Consider the following 25,012-nt stretch of genomic DNA (forward strand, 5'->3'; position numbering starts at 1 on the left):
TCATCCGGGAATTCTTCATTTATTACCAATTTCAACTTCTCTTCTTCACTAGCATGCTCCAATCTTGATAGATGATCCGCCACTACGTTCTCACACCCTTTTCTATCTCGGATCTCAAAATCAAATTCTTGAAGAAGCAAGATCCATCTTATAAGTCTTGGTTTCGCATCTTGTTTTGCAAAAAGATGACGGATAGCGGCATGGTCGGTGAAGACAATAGTCTTGGCCCCAATGAGATAAGGGCGGAACTTGTCAAATGAGTAGACTAATTTGCTTTTGTGTTTGATATTGTGACAAAATTGAGAATACTAGTTTAGACATTTACTTGCTTTATTTAGTTTAGTTTTCTAGTTTGGCTCTAATTTTCCTTTGTTTTCTCTCTTGTGTTGTGTAGGTTTTTATGCTCACGCGCTCAAGGCATCTACCCCTTGAGCCGATCAATTTAGAGATAGAAGCCGCCAATAGAAGAAGAGGAGGACGAAGGAGGAGAGCACGAGCTCAACATTTAGTTGAGCCAATGGAAAATCCAAATTGGAACAACGGGGAGGTACCACCTCCACCTCCACCTCCCCTTAATCAAGATCAAATCATCCTCCAATTACAACAACAAATGGAGGAGATGAGAAGGGAAAGAGAGGAGGAAAGGAGAAGAGAGGCACCGGTTAGAAATGCATTTGGGAACGTCAATATCCCAATGCCACCCATTGATCCAAGAGTGAATGCCAACAATTTTGAGTTGAAGACGGCATTGATCCAATTTGTGGAGCAACGTGTTTTCTCGGGAAGGCCCACGGAGGATCCTAATATGCACTTAGCCAAATTCTTGGAGATTGCCAACACAACCAAGCTTAATGGGGTTCCCGAAGATACAATCAAGCTTAGGCTATTCCCATTCTCATTGACGGGATGTGCTAGAGATTGGTTTGATAACCTTGAGCCGGGCTCGGTTATAAGTTGGGACGACTTAGCCAAAAAATTCTTGGAGAGGTTCTTCCCTCTTAGCTCTACTCTCAACCTACAAGCGGAGATCTCCCACTTTAAAATGAAGAACCAAGAGTCTATGTTCGAAGCATGGGAGAGATTCAATGCTTTGTTGAAGAAGTGTCCTAACCATGGGTTATCTCCGGGCCATCAAGTGAGCCTTTTCTATAATGGATGCTCGGAGTTTATCAAAAGTCAACTAGACTTTGGTTCGGGGGGATCATTCTTAGACAAAGGGGTTGATGAGTGCAAGAAGATGCTTCAAAGGCTTGCATACACTAGCAAGAGTTGGAGCTCGGGTCGAGATGGCTCTATGCCGGTAGCTTCGGTTGTTGATTCGGATGCATTCAATCTCCTCAACCAACAAATGATGATGGGGGAACTCAATGGAATCTTCACAAGGGAGATCGTGTCCTACCATCGACTCACTCTTGAGTTCTTAACCACATTGGTGGTACAGATACGAGGAAGGAATATTGTGGCCATACGGTTCCGGCTGAGGAACAATGAATACGAGCTGTCTATGGAGGCGCTTAAGGAGATTTATGGGATCACTACGGATGAGTATGACATGCCGATGGAGTTCAAGAACAGTAGATTCTGGAACGACATCACTCTTGAGACAGACGGGTTCAAGGCTGCCCGGGCCAAGAGCTCCATGATCCGGAACCCAGTTCTCCGGATGATTCAGAAGGCCTGCAACAATCATCCCTTTGCACGTGCCGAAACAGGGAGTGTACAGAAAGATGAGCTATTTTTGCTATGGTGAAGACAATAGTCTTGGCCCCAATGAGATAAGGGCGGAACTTGTCAAATGAGTAGACCACCGCAAGCATTTCCTTCTCGGTAGTGGTGTAATTAACTTGAGCCGAGTCCAATGTACTACTAGCATAGTATATCACCCGGAATAACTTGTCTCTCTTTTGTCCCAAAGCCGAGCCTACCGCTACATCACTTGCATCACACATGATCTCAAAGGGTTGTGACCAATCGGGAAAGATCAATATTGGAGCGCTCACCAATGCCGCTTTGAGCTTCTCAAACGCCTGCACACATTCAAGAGTGAAATCAAATTTTACATCTTTAGCTAGTAAATGACAAAGAGGTCTAGCAATATGTGAAAAATCTTTGATGAAACGCCTATAGAACCCCGCATGGCCTAGGAAGCTCCTCACGGCCTTCTCACTAGAAGGAGGTGGCAATTGCTCAATGGCCGCTATCTTGGCTCTATCCACTTCAAGTCCCTCGGATGAAATTTTGTGCCCTAACACGATCCCATCTCTAACCATAAAATGGCACTTCTCCCAATTGAGAACTAGATTGGTCTCCTCACATCTCTGCAAAACCTTGGTTAGATTATCCAAGCACATATCATATGTCATGCCAAAAACAGAGAAGTCATCCATAAAAACCTCCATAATGTCCTCAACCATATCATGAAAAATAGACATCATGCATCTTTGAAAAGTAGCCGGGGCATTACAAAGCCCAAAAGACATTCTTCTATATGCATACACACCGTAGGGACACACAAAAGCGGACTTATGTTGATCCTCGGGGGCTATCAAAATTTGGTTATAACCCGAGTATCCATCAAGAAAACAATAATACTCATGTCCGGCTAATCTATCCAACATTTGATCAATAAAAGGGAGGGGAAAATGGTCTTTCCTAGTGGCCGAATTTAAAGTACGATAGTCGATGCAAACCCTCCATCCGGACACCACTCTCGTTGCTATCAACTCATCATTTTTCCCCTTTACCACGGTAGTACCCCCCTTTTTGGCTACCACTTGAGTAGGACTCACCCACTCACTATCGGATATAGCATAAATGATCCCGGCATCTAACCATTTCAACACTTCTTTTCTAACAACATCTTGCATAATAGGATTTAATCGCCTTTGGTTTTGTACCTTAGGCTTGTACCCCTCTTCTAAGTGAATCCTATGCATGCAAATGGTTGGGCTTATTCCCTTAATGTCCGATATGGACCACCCAATAGCACTCTTGTGCTTTCTAAGAACTCTCAACAACTTATCTAACTCGGAACTAGAGAGGGAAGATGATACAATTACCGGAAAGGTATCATTCTCTCCAAGGAAGGCATATTGCAAGTGTGATGGTAGTGGCTTCAACTCAATCTTCTTGCTTTCCACTTCTTTCTCGCTATCTTCACTTTCATCCCTAAGAGGTAGAAATTGTGGACGACGTGATCTAGGAACCTCCTTAGCCGAGTCCAAAGCACCTACAAATTCCAACAACTCAAGGTTAACATCTAAAATATCAAGAGAGTGAGAAGAATAAATAGAGTGAGAAATGCATCTCTCCAATTGATCATCCAAGTAAGAGGTCGGTGCCACTCTTCCAACACACTCATCCATCACGGTCACAACATTGCAATGTTGAAGACTTCCTCCCGGTTCCACATCATGCCTCTTCAAGGCCTCATAGATCGAAAATGTCACACTCTCATCATTAAGGCGGAGTGTAAGCTCTCCCTTTGAAACATCTATCATGGCCTTCCCGGTAGCAAGGAACGGTCTCCCCAATATAAGAGGTACAACTCTATCCTCTTCCATATCCAACACCACAAAGTCAACGGGGAATATGAAGTCATTCACCCTCACCAAAATATCTTCAACTATGCCCGAGGGATATGATATAGATCTATCGGCCATTTGTAAAGTAATGCTAGTGGACTTCAACTTGCCAATATTCAACTTGTTGAAGAAGGACAATGGCATAAGATTGATGCTAGCACCTAGATCGCACAAGGCATTCTCCACAAAGCAATTTCCAATAGTGCACTCAATAGTAAAGCTCCCCGGATCCGACTTCTTGGCCGGTAGCTTCTTTTGAATAATTGCACTACAACTCTCCGTTAAGTTGACCGTCTCATATTGCCCCCATTTCCTCTTTTGTGAGACAACATCCTTGAGGAACTTTGCATAGCTCGGCATTTGTTGAAGTGCTTCAACAAGAGGAATGTTGATTTGAACTTTCCTAAAGATATCCAAAAATCTTGAAAATTGTTCATCCTTCTTCTTCTTTTGTATCATTTGAGGGAAGGGAAGCTTAACTTCCATGGGTTTGGGAGGAACAATTATCTCGGGTTGAACTTTAGGCGAGCTCTCCGGTGGTGTTTCCATCTCTATTTCCTCTCCTTCTTCTTTTTCGGGTTGAACAATAGCTTCCTTTCCGGGCATAGTGGGACCCTCATAGCTTGTTCCACTCCTCAAATTAATTGCCTTGCAATCTTTTGGGTTAGGAATAGTGTTGCTTGGAAATTGCCCCGGTTGGTGAAGTTGACCCACAGTTTGAGCAATTTGACTCATTTGGTGCTCCAAAGCCCCCATTCTTGTAGCAACTTCTACCACCGCCGTCTCAACTTTATCAATTCTCTTGGTAGAGTGTTCCATAATCCCATCGGTCTTCTCCATCAAAGCTTTTAGAAGCTCATTGGTAACATCACTTGAAGACTTTGAAATGCTAGGTGAATTGTTAACCCCACTTGGTTGAATAGCATTATTAGGATTCCCATACGAAAGATTTGGATGTGTATTGAAGAACGGACGATAATTACCACCCCCATTGTTGGGGCGATAATTGTAGAAGTTCCGTTGATTTCCTCCTTGGTTTCCCCCTTGATGAACATAATTAACATCCTCTACGGTAGGTTGAGGCTCTACATTGGGAGCCATCCCCAAATTTATGCTATCCACCTTTTGATTGAGAATCATCATTTGTTGGTTGAGGAGATTGAATGCATCCGAATCAACAACCGAAGCTACCGGCATAGAGCCATCTCGACCCGAGCTCCAACTCTTGCTAGTGTATGCAAGCCTTTGAAGCATCTTCTTGCACTCATCAACCCCTTTGTCTAAGAATGATCCCCCCGAACCAAAGTCTAGTTGAATTTTGATAAACTCCGAGCATCCATTATAGAAAAGGCTCACTTGATGGCCCGGAGATAACCCATGGTTAGGACACTTCTTCAACAAAGCATTGAATCTCTCCCATGCTTCGAACATAGACTCTTGGTTCTTCATTTTAAAGTGGGAGATCTCCGCTTGTAGGTTGAGAGTAGAGCTAAGAGGGAAGAACCTCTCCAAGAATTTTTTGGCTAAGTCGTCCCAACTTATAACCGAGCCCGGCTCAAGGTTATCAAACCAATCTCTAGCACATCCCGTCAATGAGAATGGGAATAGCCTAAGCTTGATTGTATCTTCGGGAACCCCATTAAGCTTGGTTGTGTTGGCAATCTCCAAGAATTTGGCTAAGTGCATATTAGGATCCTCCGTGGGCCTTCCCGAGAAAACACGTTGCTCCACAAATTGGATCAATGCCGTCTTCAACTCAAAATTGTTGGCATTCACTCTTGGATCAATGGGTGGCATTGGGATATTGACGTTCCCAAATGCATTTCTAACCGGTGCCTCTCTTCTCCTTTCCTCCTCTCTTTCCCTTCTCATCTCCTCCATTTGTTGTTGTAATTGGAGGATGATTTGATCTTGATTAAGGGGAGGTGGAGGTGGAGGTGGTACCTCCCCGTTGTTCCAATTTGGATTTTCCATTGGCTCAACTAAATGTTGAGCTCGTGCTCTCCTCCTTCGTCCTCCTCTTCTTCTATTGGCGGCTTCTATCTCTAAATTGATCGGCTCAAGGGGTAGATGCCTTGAGCGCGTGAGCATAAAAACCTACACAACACAAGAGAGAAAATAAAGGAAAATTAGAGCCAAACTAGAAAACTAAACTAAATAAAGCAAGTAAATGTCTAAACTAGTATTCTCAATTTTATCACAATATCAAACACAAAAGCAAATTAGTCCCCGGCAACGGCGCCAAAAACTTGACTCATGCTAAACTTGCAATCAAAATGTCACCCACAAGTGTATGGGGGTATGTAGCACGTGGCAAGTTAAATTATCGATCCTCAAAGACTAAGTGCCGGTTTGAGTACTACGAAGCAATTTAGAACACTATCTAGAAAATCCGGAGAGTTGGTTTTGATTTTGAGAAACAAATAAACATAAACAAGCTAAGAGCGCGCAACCAAGAAAAGTTCCAAATAAGAGAACACGGTAGAGCCTTGGATCCAACTACAACGAACACGATGCGAACAAATCAACAACTTCGATTACCCAATTAAAGTCTCTAGGATTACTAGGAAAGCCGCTAGTCTAGACTAAGCCCTCTCTCGAGTGCACTTAATCAGTTGATTAATCATTAATATTGAAGTCTCCTTCTAATACTCAACAATTAACTCCTTAAAACAAAAGGCTAAAGCCCTCACTCTAGAATTCCTTCTCTCGAATGCAAATTATCTAGGTGTTGTTCATTCTTTTATCAATCCTAATTAGGTATCTCTCGATTACTAAAAACTAGGTCAACAAACCCAATTGGTAGCTAAGCAATTGAATTGAAAAGGTACAAGAACGAAACAAAGAAATCACAAGAGCAAAGGTAATCAAAAGTCCTTGAATTAATCAAAAGCGTTCATTGTAGTCTTCACCAAAACTCTACGAAAGATTTAGCTACTCATATGCAATACAAATCCACAAGAAGAATCCATAGAAAGAGAATTGAACATAGTAAACTAATAAAAGTACTCCCAAGGGTGAATTGAATGGCAAATCGTCTTCGTCTTCAAACTTGTTGATGAATCGGACTCTTTGTCTCTTCAATCTGCTCTCAAAGGTGGAAAAACTGTTTCTGGGCGTGGGGAAAAGTTAGGGTTCTAAATTGAGTTAGAACCCCTTTTATACTCGGAGTGAAAATCAGGGCAATTAGCAAAACACCCGGTCGGGTGATTTGTAGGTAACAAAACACCCGACCGGGGTTTTCTTCCCGAAGCCCGCTGTTTTGCAAAACACCCGACCGGGTTTTCTGCGAGATGGAAAACACCCGGTCGGGTTTTCCTCCTGGAGTCCACAAGGCCACTTCAAAACACCCGACCGGGTGTTCCGAGAGATGGAAAACACCCGGTCGGGTTTTCCTTCTGGAGAACTCCTCGAATTTCAGCTTCGGCTCGTTTCAACTTGTTTTCATCACAAAACTACGATAAACCCATCAACTCACCTAATTAGTGTATATAAGGTGAAAAACTTGTATTTAACATCTTAAATCAATAAAAGCACTCTTTAATCACCCATAAAACAAGGCTAAAATATGAGTTTGTCAACTCCCCCAAACTTAAACACTTGTTTGTCCCTAAACAAGAAGAAGAAAATAAGAAGACAAACTCATGTAAGGATGTTGGAGTGTCATCATTGCCTCAGTAGAAATAAAGTTTTCAACAAGTATCAATGGCCTCATATACAAGTATAACGTTATAAAGTATTGCTTCAAGCTACTATCATGTACTCAACCTTGCCAATTCACCCTCACAAGGAGAAAATGCAATGTGCATTTTAGAAGTTTCACTCACTCTCAAGGTGTATAGGCTCATGACATAACTCTCAAATCATCAATTCATGCATAGTTTACCATATGCTTGCTCGAAATCTACACTCTCCTCTACTACGGTGTGATTAAAGATCTAAGGTCCGAAAGGTCTTTTCTATAGGTTGTAATGTAGGCTCTTTGGATAGGTGAGGTAATTTTTGGCTAAAGTGACTTTAATCCCCAAGACATGACCTATTCAACTTCACCAACTTTCTTCCCCAATCTTAGCTAGTACTAGGCTTTGCCTAGATTCTTCCCAACTACCAACATTCCACTTTTGTTCAATACCTCTTTTTCAACATTCAAGGCACACCTTTTTCACCAAATGTCAATTGCTCACCATTTTTCGCTTTCAACTTTTTTTTTTCTTTTCTTTTTCTCTTTCTCTTCTTTTTTTTTTTTTCTCCATGCTTTGCATGGTATCATCACTATTTTTTTTTTTCTTTTTCTTTTTCTTTTCTATCTCAACAAACTTGTTTTTCATTTGCCAACACCACTTCCACATTTCTCTTTGATTTTTCAAAAGTACCACATGGCAATTCCAACTCCTCGGTTTGTCAATGAAAAGGTTTATAGGCTCAAAGTGGGCTAACAAGGATTATTAACATAGCGGGTGAAACTAGGATTTGGCTAATAAAAATGGCCTAACATCCTCCCTTATCTCTCTAGCCACTATGTAGACTCAAGGAGATCGCGAGCAAGTTCTAGAAACATATGACATGCTTGAGATAAAACACACATTTAGTGATAGTATAGGCTTAATTCTCACAAGGTCATTTTGGCAAAAGACAAGGCACCATGCGATTCACTTTAGGCAATTTGAAATGAAGATTACATGTTACTTAGCCATATCAACAAGATTTTCAAAAATTTTGGCACAAAATCATCATTGGCAACTCCTCCAACAAATCCTCACACTCGTTCAAACATCACTTTCTCTCACCCTACTATCATTCTACCCAAGGGAGATTATTAACACACTAAGAAAACAAGAAAAACATTCCTAAAAAGAAACAAAAACACAAAAACAATTGGAACAAAGAAACAAGGAAACACTCCCCAAAATCCACAATCAAGAATATCATGAATTAAGATTACATGCCCACATATCATCATCAAATAGCATCAAAAGAATAGGGGTACAGACGGGGTATCATCAAATAGAGAGAGATAGAGATAGAAGAGGGAATCCACTAGACACCCCCCCAAACTTATTCCACGCAAAGCTAGGATAAGTTTGAAAGAGAGTGGATCTCCCATGGACCTTCACTGTGGAGGCGGAGGTGGATACTGCCAAGGGCCGCGAAAGTCATCGAACCGAGCATTGAGGTTGGCCCATTGGGCGGTGTTGAACTCGGTAAATTGACTCCAGTTCTCCTCATACCGGTTCCATCGCGCATCATTCTGAGCTTCGAACTGGTTCCACCTCGCCTCATACTGGTTCAGCCGTGCATCGTTCCGGGCCCACTGTTCCTCATGCCGAAGCTCCATACGTGCCAACCTCTCGTTGATCGAGTAGTAGTCCTCTTCTTCTCTCTCTTGGCGGCTTCTTGTCCTCTGAGTGCTTGTCCCGGCTCCTTCATCACCATATGGCGGCATCTCTTCATCGGGTTCCTCGCGAACCTCATCTTCATCTTCACTTGCCTGCCCTATCCTCAAGTGCTCGGGGACCTCGGGAGCCTCAGGAAACGCCGCATGTTCAAATTCTTCATACTCATCAGGATCAACCTCTTCAAATCTTATGTTCGGGAATCGGGCTGCGATGGTTTGGTGGATTGGAGAATTCATTTTCCAATTTCTCCTCTCCACGGGCCCATTGATGTACGTGTTGATGGGATCCGGAAGAGGGAAGTGATCCTTCAACCTTTGCAAGAAAAAGGCCTGGCCTCCATCTACTCCAAGATCATGTGACTAATCATTTAAAACACAAAAGTAGGCATCACCTCCTAATAATTGCTTACATATCAAAAGTCCTTGAATTAATCAAAAGCGTTCATTGTAGTCTTCACCAAAACTCTACGAAAGATTTAGCTACTCATATTCAATACAAATCCACAAGAAGAATCCATAGAAAGAGAATTGAACATAGTAAACTAATAAAAGTACTCCCAAGGGTGAATTGAATGGCAAATCGTCTTCGTCTTCAAACTTGTTGATGAATCGGACTCTTTGTCTCTTCAATCTGCTCTCAAAGGTGGAAAAACTGTTTCTGGGCGTGGGGAAAAGTTAGGGTTCTAAATTGAGTTAGAACCCCTTTTATACTCGGAGTGAAAATCAGGGCAATTAGCAAAACACCCGGTCGGGTGATTTGTAGGTAACAAAACACCCGACCGGGTTTTCTTCCCGAAGCCCGCTGTTTTGCAAAACACCCGACCGGGTTTTCCGCGAGATGGAAAACACCCGGTCGGGTTTTCCTCCTGGAGTCCACAAGGCCACTTCAAAACACCCGACCGGGTGTTCCGAGAGATGGAAAACACCCGGTCGGGTTTTCCTTCTGGAGAACTCCTCGAATTTCAGCTTCGGCTCGTTTCAACCTGTTTTCATCACAAAACTACGATAAACCCATCAACTCACCTAATTAGTGTATATAAGGTGAAAAACTTGTATTTAACATCTTAAATCAATAAAAGCACTCTTTAATCACCCATAAAACAAGGCTAAAATATGAGTTTGTCAGAAACCGAGGAAGAAGTGACTGCAAGACTGAAAAAGAAAAGGCCTCAAAAGAAGAATAAAGTGGCCAAAATGAGTGGAGTTCTACTTTTTCAAAGCTCAATGGTGAGTCGGTGGATGAAGCAAATAGATACGCTTATTCATGCGATAGTGGCAAAGAGCAATGATGCGGATTCCATCATCCAGTTCAAAATAAATTGAGAGAGCGTGAAGACGTCGAGCGAACGACGATAACCAAAGACACTATAGAGGAAGTAACCCCTAGTAGGTAACTTCTAGATTGTTTCCGTTTGAGTTTCTCTATCATATAAATATCACTTCTCCACCAACTTTTCAAACTTATTTTATGCATAGCCTTGAATAAGTTTGGGGGGATGATATGGTGGATAGTGAGCCTTATGAGGTACTTTACTTGTTTTTGTTTCAAATTGATTTGTTGTCTTTTGTTGCTTTTATTTATGTTTTAGGGTATATTTGTTTTGCTTTAGACCTCCGTGAGTTGTTTTGGTTTTGGTTGTTGTGGAATTGAATTTGAACTTGTTTGAATTTTGATTTCTTAGGATAAAGACTAGTTGTTAATGATAAAAACATCATCCATCATTTTAGCTATCATGGTCTTTGACTCCATGTCCGAGATCGTACTCATCGGTATTGAAGTTCGGATCAGTGGTGGAACCATGCACTCCTGGGGTACCCAGATCTTGGCTGGTATCCATGACCGGCCAACACACTTCTCACCATAGATGGAATTAATTCCCATAACTTGACAAAAGTCGTAGTAGGCGGCTTGGATAGATGAAGTCTTGGGTCCTCTCAGTTGGGGAATGGCAGGGAACATTAGGGGACCGTCGGGAATTATTGAGAAACCGTCGGCGTACATCAATGTTTCGTCGGGATTTATTGGGGGACCACCGAGATTCATTTTTTTGTTTTCTTGAGAGTGATAAATGAGATGAGAAGAGAATGGAGCGCAGGGGTGATGAAATGGGGTATGAATAGGAGATTTATAGAATAAAAAATAATGAAAAATGAAAAAAATTAATCATGGCTGCAGAATCCTCGGCGGACCACGCTGCATTAGTGTCGTCGGCAGCCTCCCCCTGCAATAGGGCCGGAGAACTCGTCAGGCACGGCGGGAGAGTTTCACGGCCCTATTGCGAATGACCTAAAACTATGTACTTTGGCTAAATTTTGGTATTTCTCACGAACATTAAAATTGGTCTAAAATATTTCCGACTATGTACTTTGGTCCAAATTTTGATTGTTATCTCCCACGGCATGTCAATCACTATATCCGATTAACTTATATACGTTTTTTGTTCTACTTGACACTACCAAATCAACGTGATTTTCTACATGAATTTTTATCCTACTTGTCAATGATATTTTATTTGTACTAGGTTGGAAATAACAAACAGTATGTAAAGTTTGTGATATTTTGACCAATTAAAAATTTATAGTAAATACCAGAATTTGATCAAAATTTATGATTTTAAGAATCAATATTCCTTATTTTTTAGTATTAGTTTCTTTTTATCTATAAACTCCCTCATTTGATACGACGAAAATTCGTTTGATAAGTTTGTGGTATTACGATGAACCAAATACTTACAATGATACGAGATTCATAATACCAAAACTCAAAGAAAAATTCTCTTGAATGAGATAGTATAATAATTTTTCTAAAGGTTAGCGAATTAAGAAAATATTCCAAAATTTCTCCTAAATTCCATATTCAATATGTTAATTTATTGTAGAATCAGATTAGAAGTGTATCCGTTGTTGCTATTCTTTTGTTCTTAACGACTTCAAGGCAGATTGATTGGATAACTTGTGGAATTATAGGCTCTTCAACTACAAAACAATCAAGAGTTATATAACACAACCATGGATTGACAAATAAATCAATGAACAAATATTAGAGAGTGGATACACATCCTATGCTTGCTCTAAAAGAAGCTACACACATCTTCTCTATTCCTGTCTAAGCCAAACATTTCACCGATCCATCGAAGACTCGGTTTCCTTCCCTTCAATGCTCAGACGGGACACCGATGAAGTTGTGCCTTCAGCGATTCTGTTGGATACAGAACCAAGGCCTTGTCGTACATTGCTGCAGTTCTTCACTTTAGACTCTCCCCCAAGATAGTTTGTTAGGACTCGTCTAACACCTAAGCCACGTCGTGGAGGCTTGTTGCAGTTGACCCCGATGAACGGTGTCCTCTCCCCTCTTGCAGGGCTGATCAGCGGAGCTGGGGAGAAGCTAGGCGTGCTATATGCTGACCGGTAGGGAGTGCCTGAGACGGGCACACTGAATGGCATCGACAGCTTCTTCTGAGAAACCACACTCATTGTTGAAAGTTTCTCAGACTGCTTGTTTATGTTGTCAACGTAGAGTAGATCCTCTATCCGCGCTACAATGTTGAATGCGAGGCTCTCCAACACGCGCGAGTAGCTCTCCAAGATGGCCTTCCCGACATCCTACAACAATTCATAAACACATTAATACATCAATCCACATCACAAAAGAGGGTGTGTTTAGTTTTACCTTGTTGCATTGTATCTTGGTGCTATCCAGTGTGGTTTGTGTTAAACCCGGGAATCGCTGCTTCAAGCATTGCAAGAGGGTTTCAGCTCGTTCAGCGAGGAGCTGCTCCCTCTTGTCCCCATCCATCATGAGATCCTTAACGATCTCCCAAGATGACTTGTTGGTCGAACGGTTTGGATGAGTTTGTGGCCTTGGATGCTGCCTTCTCCGCCACACGTAGATTGCTGCCTCCACCCGGTTTGCTATCTCCAGAGCAACAAGCTCCGTTGACAAGTCAAGGCAATCAAGCAAGCACTCGGAGGAGAAGTGACATGATGTTATGTAGCGGTAGATGACATCCCCAAGGCATGCTCTCCCGTTCTACAATTCAAAAAAACACAGAATCAGAAACTTCCGCTTTTTAATTCTAGTATTGAAAATCCTAATAATAAACCTTTGGGAGTGTTTCCAAGTATGACTCAGGAACATCCATCTCAGCCAAAGCAATGCTGTTGATTGCCATAGCAGCCTTGAGTATCTGGCTTGCAAAATCGCGTTTATTGATCAGCTGCTTCTTCGAGGCCTCAGGTAGACCGCCAGGAGGGACACGGGGCACAGGCAGCCACCATTTGCCCTCTTGTCGTTGAGTAGCTTCCCGGAAGGAGGCTGATCCATCATCACTCTCCGGAGCTACCACGCCTTGATCAACGTACCAGAACTCAGTCTCCGTGAACCCTTCTAGTATCTCCTGCCACATTACAAGGACAATCACAGAGATCAATCAATACTCAAAGATGAGATAAAAACAATGTCGAAAGAGAAATCCGTGCAAGTCGCACCAGCAACATGTTGTCGAGTTTCTGAAGAGCCGGGAGATTGATAACAAGATCCAATCTTGGCCGAGACGACATAACCTGCACACAACAAAAACCAATCACAATTCAAGTTCTTCAACTAGTTTCCAACAGGAGATTAGTCCATCACTAGATGCTTCACCTCAAGCCTGGTTCCATCAGGAAAAGTTTGCCAAGAAGGTTTCAACTCCACAATGTAATCACTAACACAGAGAAGCCATTCCATTTCTCTCCTCCACATTGTTTTCTTCTCCAACTGCAATGGCTCCAATCTCCACAGCTGCCCAAACACAGTAGCTATGGACAAACAATTTGTCACATATCATCACCACAACATACAAATAAATATAGAATCTGATTTTCGATGCTAATTCAGGAACAAATACAGACACAATTGAGTTTAAAAACTGAATCTTTACCACACAAATTTGTAATTGCATTCGAAATCGCCAACGCTGGGCACACTCCCTTTCCACCTCCTGACATGTCCTCACCCAGCAATAACTTCCCAAACCGCTCTTTCATCATCTCCATTTCTTTATTAAAAAAAAAGAAAAAAAAAAGAATGAATATCAAATCCTTTCAAGATTATAATCAAGAGAGAGTCTTGACTAACCTGAAAGACTTGAGGTCTCCTTCGTCAGCACATTCTCACTGTCACAACACTCAGCATTCAATTGGGGGTTTTTGATTGACTGATTAGGGGCTTTCTTGATCGGCCAACCCAATTGAGCTGAGCAAGAATTGTCAGAACTCGATCTACTCTCAGAGCTGCTGCTCCCAGTCGGGCCACTCACTGAGTCATCACTCGCCAACTCGGACGGCTCTTTCTGCTTCCCAGTTGCGCTAGCCATTTTAACGGCAAATGGGAATTACCACAAAAGGGATTTGCTTCTATTCAAGAAAAGGGGTTAGCCGTTGCCTCAGGAAAGCCATAAAGATTCAATCTTGGCAACGGACAAAGGTCGAAATCTCGAAAATGAAAAAGGGAAAAAAGCGATCTTTAAACGGTTAGGCGTGGATTATCTGGATTTTATTACTACTACTGCGTGAAAGTGGTGGTTTTCACTGTGTGTGTTGAGTGGAGATTTGATTTCAAAATAGGTTGAAGGTAACTGCCAAGTCACAAGAGGGCCAACGTCTACTTCTTTGGAAGTCCCATTCAAAATAATGATTTACTACTCGATCTACGCAATTTACTATTTTGCCCTTTCTCTATAATAATAGTGATAGAGATGCGAAGCCGTAGGCGTGGGGCTGCTCGATCTACGCAATTTACTATTTTGCCCTTTCTTTACTTAATTATATGGTCATTATAAATTAATCAAGTGCTATACTTATAAACATCATCACCAGTTTTTGTTGATTGCCAACCTGGTTTACTAATTGATTTCTAGTTCTAGATTAACAAGGAATTTTCAACTGCTTTTTTTTTTTTTCTTTTTTATCATATACTTATATGTGAAATGCTTAACATTATTTGGGAATCGAAACCAGAGTGATATTACAAGATGTGGAGTAGATCTCATGGCCTAACATGACTAGTCATTAGTCAAGCTTGGATGTTTTTGTATAGTATATACTATATATGATGGCTATATTCTAATGGGCTAATTTTGAAATTGTGACATTAACTAGTAATGAAATAAATGAATATTTGTAATGTTGGTTATCAGTAATGTGATAATTGCATTATCTGAATGAATAAGCAATTTATGCACTTCAGCATTCTCTCAAGTAGTATTATTTTTTATATTTCCCTAGATGCTTTATAATAAAAGATTGATTTAAATCACATACATGTATATAACTTGAATTTGATGAACTTATGTTTTCTAGTAGCTAGTCATGGAATAATTTACATATTGATTTATCTATTTAGCTTATGTTAGAACTAGAGAAGAGACTTAATTTTAGTGAGGTTGAATTCGCATTAAATTAGAGCTGCAATTATAGCATGGGGAGCGTCAAGTTCATTAGTTTTCACCTCTCCAATCGTGATGAAAATGACATAACCATACATTTATAATTCCAGTGCTCTCTGTGTGTTTCTTTTCATTTTCATTCCTCTCTTTTTTTTTCTACTGGTATTTATTATTTTTTTTTTTGGGTTATTCACTTAATCAATTATTAATTGAAAATTTAAATTTCTATTTCTGTTTATAGTAAATTCTGTTGTTTATATTTCCATTCTCCTTAACTTGCGAAACAATATGAAATCTTACAACCAAAAGAATCCAAATTATGGATTTACCTTTTGTTGGAAATGTTCCATATTCATTAATTAAAACAAAAAACGACAATGATGTTCAGCCATAATAGGGCGGCTACTTTATTATTATTACATCGACCTTGATTAATTTATATAAATTGGTTGACAATGAATTAATTGTATTCATCGAGTTTGTAATCGTCCTACTTTTTGTTGCCTGAAAATAAGGTTTACGTGCATTTTTCAAATGCTTATGCATGGTAGTGTTTTCAATATTATTATGCCCTCGTTAATTGATCCACTCTCATTAATTAAATCTTATCATTGGTGGTAATTGTGAATTAGTGCCGCTTTAATAAATATTGACCAAAGTAAGCTACAAATACCGCATGATTACGAGAGTATTATGCATCGAGAAAGGAGAAGCTTTTGAAATTATGAGAGGGAAAACATTCTATTTAAATTTTCAAGAGAAAGAATGATATGTAAATACTACTATAATTATACACATTCTATATGCTTGTAATTATATACGGGATAGAAGTACTATTTTATTTCCATAAATTCAAGAGAGATTCTCTTTTTAATAGTCAAACGCATAAATTGTCAAAGTCATTCCGAAAATCAGTTTGAAAATTATATGTTGTCATCTGTCTCAAAATATCCAGAAAATATAGTCTAATTTTTAAAAATGAAACTTTTTTCCTTTTTATATTTTATCCATTTTTTCTCCTCCCTCATATTTTATCTATTTTTTTCATTTTGTTTCACTTTTTTTTATCAATTTTGTGATAAAATTCGTGCCGTTCATAAATCAGACTATTTTTTATTGACACAAAGAGTACAAATAAATACTCTCTGCATTTCATAGAAATAGATCATTTAGGGGGATAAATAATAAAGTAAAAGAAAAGAAGAAAAAATTTGTCATAAATAAATATAGATTATTTCTATAGGATGAGTGGAAAAAAAATATGGCATACTTCTGTGAGATGTGAGAATACTATAAAACTCTAATAAAATATAATTGGAAAATCAGCGTATATACGACGAAAGTACTCCACTGAAATAATGTTTCAAATACTTAGTTTATTCATGACAAATTTTTTTTCCTGTCAATCATTTAATATTAGAGATTTTAAATAGAATTGTGTTGGTATTTTAATCTATCTTACTTTATTTTCTCTACTTAATTAATATCTTATTTTCTTAAATTTTATGTCGAAAAGAAATGTTTTAGACTACCCAATATATAGATTAATTATTAACTAGTATTAATATTAGATTAAAATATTAAACTCAGAAAAATAAATAAAAATCTCAAAATGACGTGACATTGTTTCATTAGCGATGTGAATCATGTCTATTCCAAACTCAGATTTTAGCTGATATCGAAAGTGAAAGGCAACAAAATATTAGAGGGTTTATGGCCATCACCCAATTAATGGCAATCAAAATAATATGACTCCCTTAGGTTTCTTTGATTGTAGTTTATGTAATTTTCCTTCAACATATTATGTGAGTGGTGTATCTCGACAAGCAACTCGACTATTTCATCATGGACTAGATAAGCCACTCTACCGAGTGCGCGGCAATTTAATCCAGAATACACCACTAGTGAGAGTTGTGTCATGACAATCCATTCGGTAGAATGGCTTGTAGAAGTTACGCAAAATAAAATAAAATAGAGCCAAACAGTCTACTTAATGCAATACACAAAAATTCTGATATAGAGAATTTAGTAGAGTTGGCAATGTTTTACGTGGTATTATAATTCGACATAAATCCACACAAAATTATTTAATCTGTTTGGGTAGGACCTTATTAGGTTTGGGTCCTTATCGGGTCGACCCAATAAGAACCCGATGATTTCAGGTTGGGTTCATATTTAATTATGATATAACATGTTTTAACTGTATGAGTATCATATTTTATAGTGTTTTATCAAGTTTTTACTGTATAATATCATATTGGGGTCTTTATCGTGTTGAGTCAAACTAATTTGTATAGTAACTTAGTAACATTCACAATCGTCCTGACAATTTTGGATATGAACGATAATCCGCACGAACATATATGAAGTTAATGGATTGAGACCTGATAAGAACCCGACATTTTTGGTTGGATGTGGTCATATTGGATTGGATCAACACCGGGTTTACTTTATAACGATACAATCCACAAGATTTGTCATCCCTATAAACATACTCTACCTTAAACGAGATTTCAAAATATAAGTCTCAATTCGTTAATCTTTCGAGATTTGAGATTAAATTTGTCGACCTTTCAGAATATGAGACCGAGTCGTAACATTTTTTCAGAATAAGCTTTTTATATGTTTTTTTAAAATCTTTTTTATCTTCTTTTTTCTAATAATTTCTCTTTTAACACTGATTAATTAACCAAATTATCCACTCAAATTCGAACCCAAATTCTGAAAATTCAATCCAATTTCTGCCGCTCCACTCCACTCCACTCCTGACACGCCTCTTTCCCACCTCCTTTCACAGTTTCAGCCACTTCTCGTAATTGTTGAAAGAAATTACAAAGCGGCAGAATATATAAAGTGAAAATTAGTTAACACAAAGCTACCGCTTTTATAATTCTGAAATTAGTTAACGCAAAACTGTGAACCTCTTGTCGTGTTCCTTAATTGTGTTTCTATAATTTTTTCCCCTTTCCATTACGATTACTTTGCAATTTCTGCTCTTTTAAACTCCTATAAAAACTTTTCGACAAAGGTTTATTTACTTTTGGTTGAATTCTATTTTTGTATGTAAAGTGATAAAGAAATTGGCGAAGCGACAGAAATTGTTGAAAGAACCATAATAAGGGGAAAAAAAAGGGCCGGTGGGAAAGAGGTTGATCTGGAGTGGAGCAACAGAAATGTAATTGAATATTTTTCAGATTTTAGTTTCAAATTTAAATGGGTAGTTTTAGTAAATTGATAAATTTTGGGAAGGGAAATTATGTGGAAAAAGAAGAAGAATTTTTTTTTTTTTTTTTTTAATTCTGATAAGTTTGCGTGTCTCGCTTTCATATTCTTAAAGGTTAATAATCTGAAATTTTGAAATATCAGCAAATTGAGATCCATAATTGAAATCTTTGACTTTAAACATAGTTTCAAAATCTCAATTTTTATTAGATTAAATATTTTTCGCGTCCCATGGAATCGATTGAAAAGTACCATAAATAAAGTTGTACACTTGTCGTAATAAGTTTATGAACATTAATTAAAACTGTCGTGTAGCATCAATAATTCGGGTAATATTAGTATACGAGGTTATACTGCAAAATAATCAATCCTAACTTCCTAAGTGACTTGTAGTATTATATTGTGCAAAGAATTGTTGGATATGACAAAGTTCGAATTCGAACGTATCTACAGCAAATCCGTACATAGTGATCAAATATTCAAATTCCACTTCAAAAATAGTCAAACGGCTATTAAAGAATTTCATAATCCAATTACTATTATCGAAGTCATAATCCCAAAGCAAAAAGGTGAAACTTTTTTTGTATGCCGTTGTTAATAAAAGCAAAATTACTGTTGATTAAATTCTTAACCAATATTTTCACCTAAATTCAACCTAAAGAAGAATATATGTTAGTAAATTGAGAATGTATGCTGCAAAATAATTACGCTGCAATTTTGATTAACTACTTACAAATCGCGAATTCTTATAGTTTTATAAATCGTTTCATTAGCTACACTCCTATATACTGTATAGATTTTTGTGATAAACCACCCTTTCACAAAATTAAATGTTTCGTCACATTTATACTTGATCGAAGTCCTTTGACCGAGCACGATTCCAACAATATGTACCAAAATACATATGTTTTATGTTAAACAAATATATTGCCATTTAAAATCATCATCCTTATGAAAATCACAAACAAAAATTCTTCATTTTTAAGCTAGGGCTATAAGAAAAATGGAGGAGATCGTGTAAGCATAGGACATAATTTTCTAGCTATATGTTTTTGATGACTATGGCCATCTTTCTTTTGGGGAAGTTTTCTTCATTTTAAAAGGATGGTGACTTGAATCTCGAGTTATTTGTTGAAAATTAATCATGAATGGGGTTTCCTTGCAAGCTCATAAATTATATACATAAAAATGGGCCTTTCATTAATTTAGTGATAATATATTTTGCATTCCTTTAGTGTTTAGTTTGATCAATTGCCTTTTGATAGGGAGCTACCTAGTTTTTGGTTTATTTTGGGTTTGTAGGAAAAGCATTGATGAATGACGTATTTAACCATGACTTGCAATATCCATTCCAAATTTATGTGTAAGTAAAAATAACACTCCATCCAAGTGACGTGTGGAAAATACAATTTTTAAATGAAATTGATAAAATATAAAATAGAAAGAGATAAAATTAGGAGGAAAATAAAAGAAAATATGAATAAAATATGAGAGAATGATTAAAGTGAGTAATAAACTATAAGCCACTTTCCATTGCCACTCTGTTTATAAGCCACTTTCCATTGCCACTCACATAGTCACAATGGTGGCCAATCACGAGGGCCTAGCAATCAGTCACCCCATCGCCTCCAATCGGCTCCCATTGTGGAGAGGGAACCGATGATAAGCCTCAGCCGATCCGCCATTGGCTCTCAGTCGGCCCGAGATAGGCCCCCATTGCGGGGCGCCGGGGGCCGATATTCAATTTTAAAAAAAAAATAATTTGTCATATTTATTCTCCTATTATAAATACCTCACAATCTCATTCATTTCACGCACCCAATATATCTTTATCTTGGTTTTTTTATTTTAATGTATGATGTTTTATTATTTTTAATAAAAAATATTTGTTTTTATTATTTACGTTGTCTTTAATTTACACCAACAATGAAAAGTGAAATATATAAAAATAGTGCCGGTGTGGAAATGTGATGGGCTTTGAGACACACTCTGGGATGGGCTGTATTTGCAGGGTGATAGGCTCTGAGATGGGTTGCTAACGTGGCAGAAGAAAATGTAGATGGGCTCCGAATTTAAGGCTCCCATTGTGAATGCCCTTATGAGTATGTGATTGATTTTGGTGAACGGAAGAGAATTGAACCGTGAGATTATTTTTTATGGTCGGATGGAGCACATTTTTTGGTAATCCTAACATGAAAGCGATCTCTCAATTGTAGCCTTCTACTCATCCCATCACTACTGTAATTGAAATCACTGCAGAGAAGGTAGCAACATCTTTGTTGTGCTCCTCTTGAACTTTCCCCTTCTCGAGCTGCGAATAAACATACTTTACCATAAATTTTACCCAGGGAAAGAAATCATGTGAAGGAAACTCATAATCAACATTAGTCTATATTGGCTTTATATTTTGCCTACGTGAGCTACAGAGACAATACCAACAAATATGCACATGAGAAAATGCATAAGAATTACACTGGAGAATGCACGAGACAAAGACCAGTATTTGTTCAAAGTTGAAACAATGTCACGTTTCGCAAAAATAGTTATCATTATATAAAAATTAGACTCACATTTCATAAAAATCCTCAAGTTCAAAGACAAGAAACAATATATTACCAACACATCGCTGATCACTCAAATGAAAACAAAAACATTGATGCATTTCAAGAAACCATGGATGTATTTCAAAAAACTAGTGTTACCACTTGTACGATGCATGGGTCAAATAATTTTTTTAACATAAAAATAAGACTCACGCTTGTATTCCACCAATTTTTTCAACCCACTTTATTTTACAATTCTTAAAACTCGTCTTGAATCAAAGTTGGGGACAAAGAGAATACTGTAGGTGTTGAATATTATGGTCTACTTCTGTTTGGGCCTTTGTACTCCCTCCGTCCCACTTAAAATGAAATATTTGAAAATTGGCACGAGATTTTATGCAGTGTTATTTTGTGAGTTAATGAAGATAGAGTAAAGTAAGAGAGATGAAAAAGTAGAGATGGAGTTATTTCTATTTTAGGAAACGTTTCATTTTTTAATGGGACAACCAAAAAAGAAAAACGTTTCATTTTTAATGGGACAGAGGGAATATTTAATAAGTTTGGGCTAGCCCCAATTGATTAAATGCACCAGCCTAAATGTTGGTATATGGGAAGCCCATCTGGCTTGACCCGCTACTTATCTAGACCTTGCCGATTGCTGCCACATGGAGCCCTCACTCGGATTCTGAGTAGGGACCGTTGGATCCAGGGTTAGAGTGTTAAGTGAGAATCGCCTCACTTCACTCTATCATTCTAGACGTTTCTCTCTCTCTCTCTCTCGTTTCTAGAAATCTCTCTACCTTCTCTCTTCGTTCTCTCTCTTCTTCTCAGACAGTTTTTTGCCGGTGAACTCCTCAGATCTTTGGTTTCCACCGATTAATCCTTGTTTTAGTAGGATCTATCGTTTTTAGATCTTGAGTTTGGAGACTTTCTCGGTTTCCTTCAGAGTGTTTGATCTATTCTAACCTAGGGTTCGAATCAGACGAAGTTTGGTGTTGAAGAAGTGAGAACTAGCGAAGATCATTTGAGTTCTTGTGAGTTTCTGGTGGTTGTGAGTAGCATAGACGTTTGGTGGCAGTAGGTGTGACTAGGGTTTCTGACTTAGTGTTCGACGGTTTTCCATCTTGTGACTTGTGGGGAGGTCCTTGGCCTAGTGTAGTCACTGTTGTGACCTGAACCATATTCCTACTATTCTTTATTGGTTACTGGTGTCTACTGCTTTAGTTTTGATCCGAGAGGATCTTGTGTTGATTACTAACTTGTCTATCTAGTGTGCAGGCAGTGGCGGAGCCAGACTTTTAGCGATGGGGGGCCCAAACAACTACTCCCTTCGTCCATAAAAAATAATCACATTTATGGACGACACAGAGTTTTAATGAGAAAATGATAAAGTAAGAGAAATAATGTATAAAAATATGGATAAAGTAAGAGAGATGAGAGAAAAAGAGGTAAAGTATGAGAGGAAAATTTTCCATTTTTATAAATGGTACTCCCTTTGTCCCACAAAAGATGTCACACTTATGGGACGGCACGAGATTTTAGGAGATTTTGTTTTGTGTGTTAAATGGAGAGAGAAAATATATTTCTTATATTCACGTGAGAGAGAACTTTTTCCAAAAAGGAAAATGTGACATCTTTTGTGGAACAAACTAAAAAGGAAAGTGTGACATCTTTTGTGGGATGGAGGGAGTACTATGTTTTGTGGACATTCCAAAATGGCAAAATGGAACTTTTTTCTTGAATGGAGGGAGTATTAAAATTTATTGAGTATGTTCAATATTCGGAAATCACTCGAACATAAGCTATAGAAAAGTTGTGCGTAAGAAATAGATAATAAGAAAAATATGAATATATTTTTTAGGACATTGCATTGATATTAATATTAATAATATTATAATATAATATTATATATTTACATGTTTATAGAATTATGTTTATTCTTAGAGGAAATATCATTTTTTATGAATATAAATTTAAATCATTTATGCAAAATTACTAGAGAGAAAATCAATAAAAATAGTAGTGTGAGAAAATCAGTAAATAGTATAAATGAATATGATAAAATCATTACTACCGTAAATAATTATCTACCTTTTTTTTAGAAAATCTCAAAAAACACACACTTAATCATTACTACCGTAAACAATTATCTACCTTTTTTTTAGAAAATCTCAAAAAACACACACATCAGTTAAGAGAATGAAAGCAGCAACAGGATTCGATCTTGGGACCACGCAAATGAGAGGCTGGAACCCACGCCAACTCGGCTAACTACTGATATTGCTTATGTCGCATACATATAATATATATAGTAAATGTTCAAACGGCTGGGGGGTCCAAGGGCCCCCCTGGCCCCACCGTGGCTCCGCCACTGTGTGCAGGGTTCTCAATCGGTGCAAGCTTAGATTCCAGATATGTATTTGATCTGTATAGAGCTTAGATTAGAACATCCATTTGTAATAGTTAGTTAGTATCTGAGATTACTTGTAATCGTGTGTTTCTCTTTGTATCTTGGCTTGTACTTCTGAGATTAGCCATCTCAGATCAATTGTAATATAAGAGGCCCCGGTAATTAGTGAATCCCGAATGATCTGATCCCTACAGTAAGGACCTAAACTTTTACTTTATTTTAGAATTTAGTTGATACTAGATATCTAATTTTATCATTTTCACATTTCTCTCATTTTTCTTCAAAAAAGTCACGATGTCTCTCTTTTTTCTTGCTTTCTTCGAATAATATTTTAGATTGATACTCCCTCCATCCTTCATTTTCAGTCCACTTTATACTAGGGATGAATTTTATGAAATATAAAGAAAGTGAGTTGAAAGAGCTAGTAGAACGTGAATCCTACTTTTATATATTATTTGTAGAATAAAATCCACGTAAAATAAGTTAGTGGAATGTGAGGTCTACCTATCATTCATAGTAAAAAGTGAAAATGGACAATAAATAGAGACGACGAAATGGCAAAAGTAGACAAAAAATGAGGGACCTATGGAGTATTAGTTCATACTCTTTCGTCTTCAAAAAATAGATAAACTTATAAATATCACGAGTTTTAATATGCAATTAGTAAAGTAAGAGAGAGATAAAACAGGTACTCCCTCCGTCCTACAAAAGATGCCACAGTTGTGGGACGTCATAGGATTTTAGGAGGTTTTGTTTTGTGTGTTAAATGGAGAGATAAAATATAATTTTTATATTAATGTGATAGTGAGCTTTTTCCAAAAATGAAAATATAACATCTTTTATGGGACAAACTAAAAAGGAAAGTGTGACATCTATTATGGACCAGAGGGAGTACTACTTCAGAAAGAGAGAGGGAAAAGTAGTGGAACTAGTGTTAATGGATTGTGGGTTCCACATTTTAAGTGATGTGTAATTGGTTAAAATATTTTCATATTTAGACTTGGTCTAATTTTGGGGGATGGCCCAAAATGGTAAAATGAGTATTTTTTTAGGACAAAGGGAGGGAGTAATTAATACCTATAAGAGTGCGACACTTTTTTTTGATAAAATAAAAAATCTCAAACCATTCAAAAGTGGCTAGTAGAGTACAACACCATCAAAAGTACACAGACTAATAAAACGGAAGCAAAAATATCAACAAAGCTATCAGCACAACAAGTGCAAAACCAATAGAGATATAAGAGTACGACACTTAAGAGCATCCCATCCATGCTCTTTCCAAGAGCACGGATGTGGGCCCTGACCCACCTTTATTTATTTTTAATTCTCTGCTCTTCTGCAAGAGCACAACACTCACATCTGGGGGTGGCAAATCGTGCGTGTGGTGTCGTTATCGTGTCGACACGATAACGACACGACACGACAACAAC

General features: G+C 38.0%; 2 protein-coding genes and 2 non-coding genes across 4 annotated transcripts; 1 reads left to right on the plus strand and 3 right to left on the minus strand.

The window, feature by feature from the left end:
* Positions 1–1,012: 1,012 nt before the first annotated feature.
* LOC125198787 (small nucleolar RNA R71) lies at positions 1,013–1,119 on the minus strand. The gene has a single exon (XR_007172473.1). It is a non-coding gene; the product is annotated as a small nucleolar RNA R71 (small nucleolar RNA).
* A 3,837-nt stretch (positions 1,120–4,956) lies between these two features.
* LOC125198788 (small nucleolar RNA R71) lies at positions 4,957–5,063 on the plus strand. Its single transcript, XR_007172474.1, has one exon. It is a non-coding gene; the product is annotated as a small nucleolar RNA R71 (small nucleolar RNA).
* A 3,336-nt stretch (positions 5,064–8,399) lies between these two features.
* Positions 8,400–11,023, minus strand: LOC148933312 (uncharacterized). The gene is made up of 2 exons (XM_089059816.1): positions 10,796–11,023; positions 8,400–9,339 (listed from the first exon to the last, which is right to left on the minus strand). The coding sequence occupies exons 1-2, from the start codon at positions 11,021–11,023 to the stop codon at positions 8,695–8,697; spliced, it is 873 nt and encodes a 290-aa protein (XP_088915942.1). The 3' UTR covers positions 8,400–8,694.
* Positions 11,024–11,956: 933 nt separating this feature from the next.
* LOC125185140 (rop guanine nucleotide exchange factor 5-like) lies at positions 11,957–14,575 on the minus strand. The gene is made up of 7 exons (XM_048081632.2): positions 14,099–14,575; positions 13,902–14,018; positions 13,625–13,779; positions 13,468–13,542; positions 13,083–13,376; positions 12,650–13,009; positions 11,957–12,582 (listed from the first exon to the last, which is right to left on the minus strand). The coding sequence occupies exons 1-7, from the start codon at positions 14,334–14,336 to the stop codon at positions 12,100–12,102; spliced, it is 1,722 nt and encodes a 573-aa protein (XP_047937589.1). The 5' UTR covers positions 14,337–14,575; the 3' UTR covers positions 11,957–12,099.
* Positions 14,576–25,012: the final 10,437 nt, after the last annotated feature.

Source organism: Salvia hispanica, chromosome 1, assembly GCF_029641045.1.
Source record: "Salvia hispanica isolate PSC_SH4W2 chromosome 1, Shi_PSC_v1, whole genome shotgun sequence".
Taxonomy (NCBI): domain Eukaryota; kingdom Viridiplantae; phylum Streptophyta; class Magnoliopsida; order Lamiales; family Lamiaceae; genus Salvia; species Salvia hispanica.

Coding starts and splice junctions, on each gene's coding strand:
- LOC125185140 (XM_048081632.2), bottom strand. CDS start 14,336: ATGGCTAGCGCAACTGGGAAGCAGAAAGAGCCGTCCGAGTTGGCGAGT. Junction 14,019..14,098: donor GGAGACCTCAAGTCTTTCAG/GTTAGTCAAGAC, acceptor TTTTTAATAAAG/AAATGGAGATGATGAAAGAG. Junction 12,583..12,649: donor CCAAGATACAATGCAACAAG/GTAAAACTAAAC, acceptor GAATTGTTGTAG/GATGTCGGGAAGGCCATCTT.
- LOC148933312 (XM_089059816.1), bottom strand. CDS start 11,023: ATGAATCTCGGTGGTCCCCCAATAAATCCCGACGAAACATTGATGTAC. Junction 9,340..10,795: donor GGATACCAGCCAAGATCTGG/GTACCCCAGGAG, acceptor TTAAATGATTAG/TCACATGATCTTGGAGTAGA.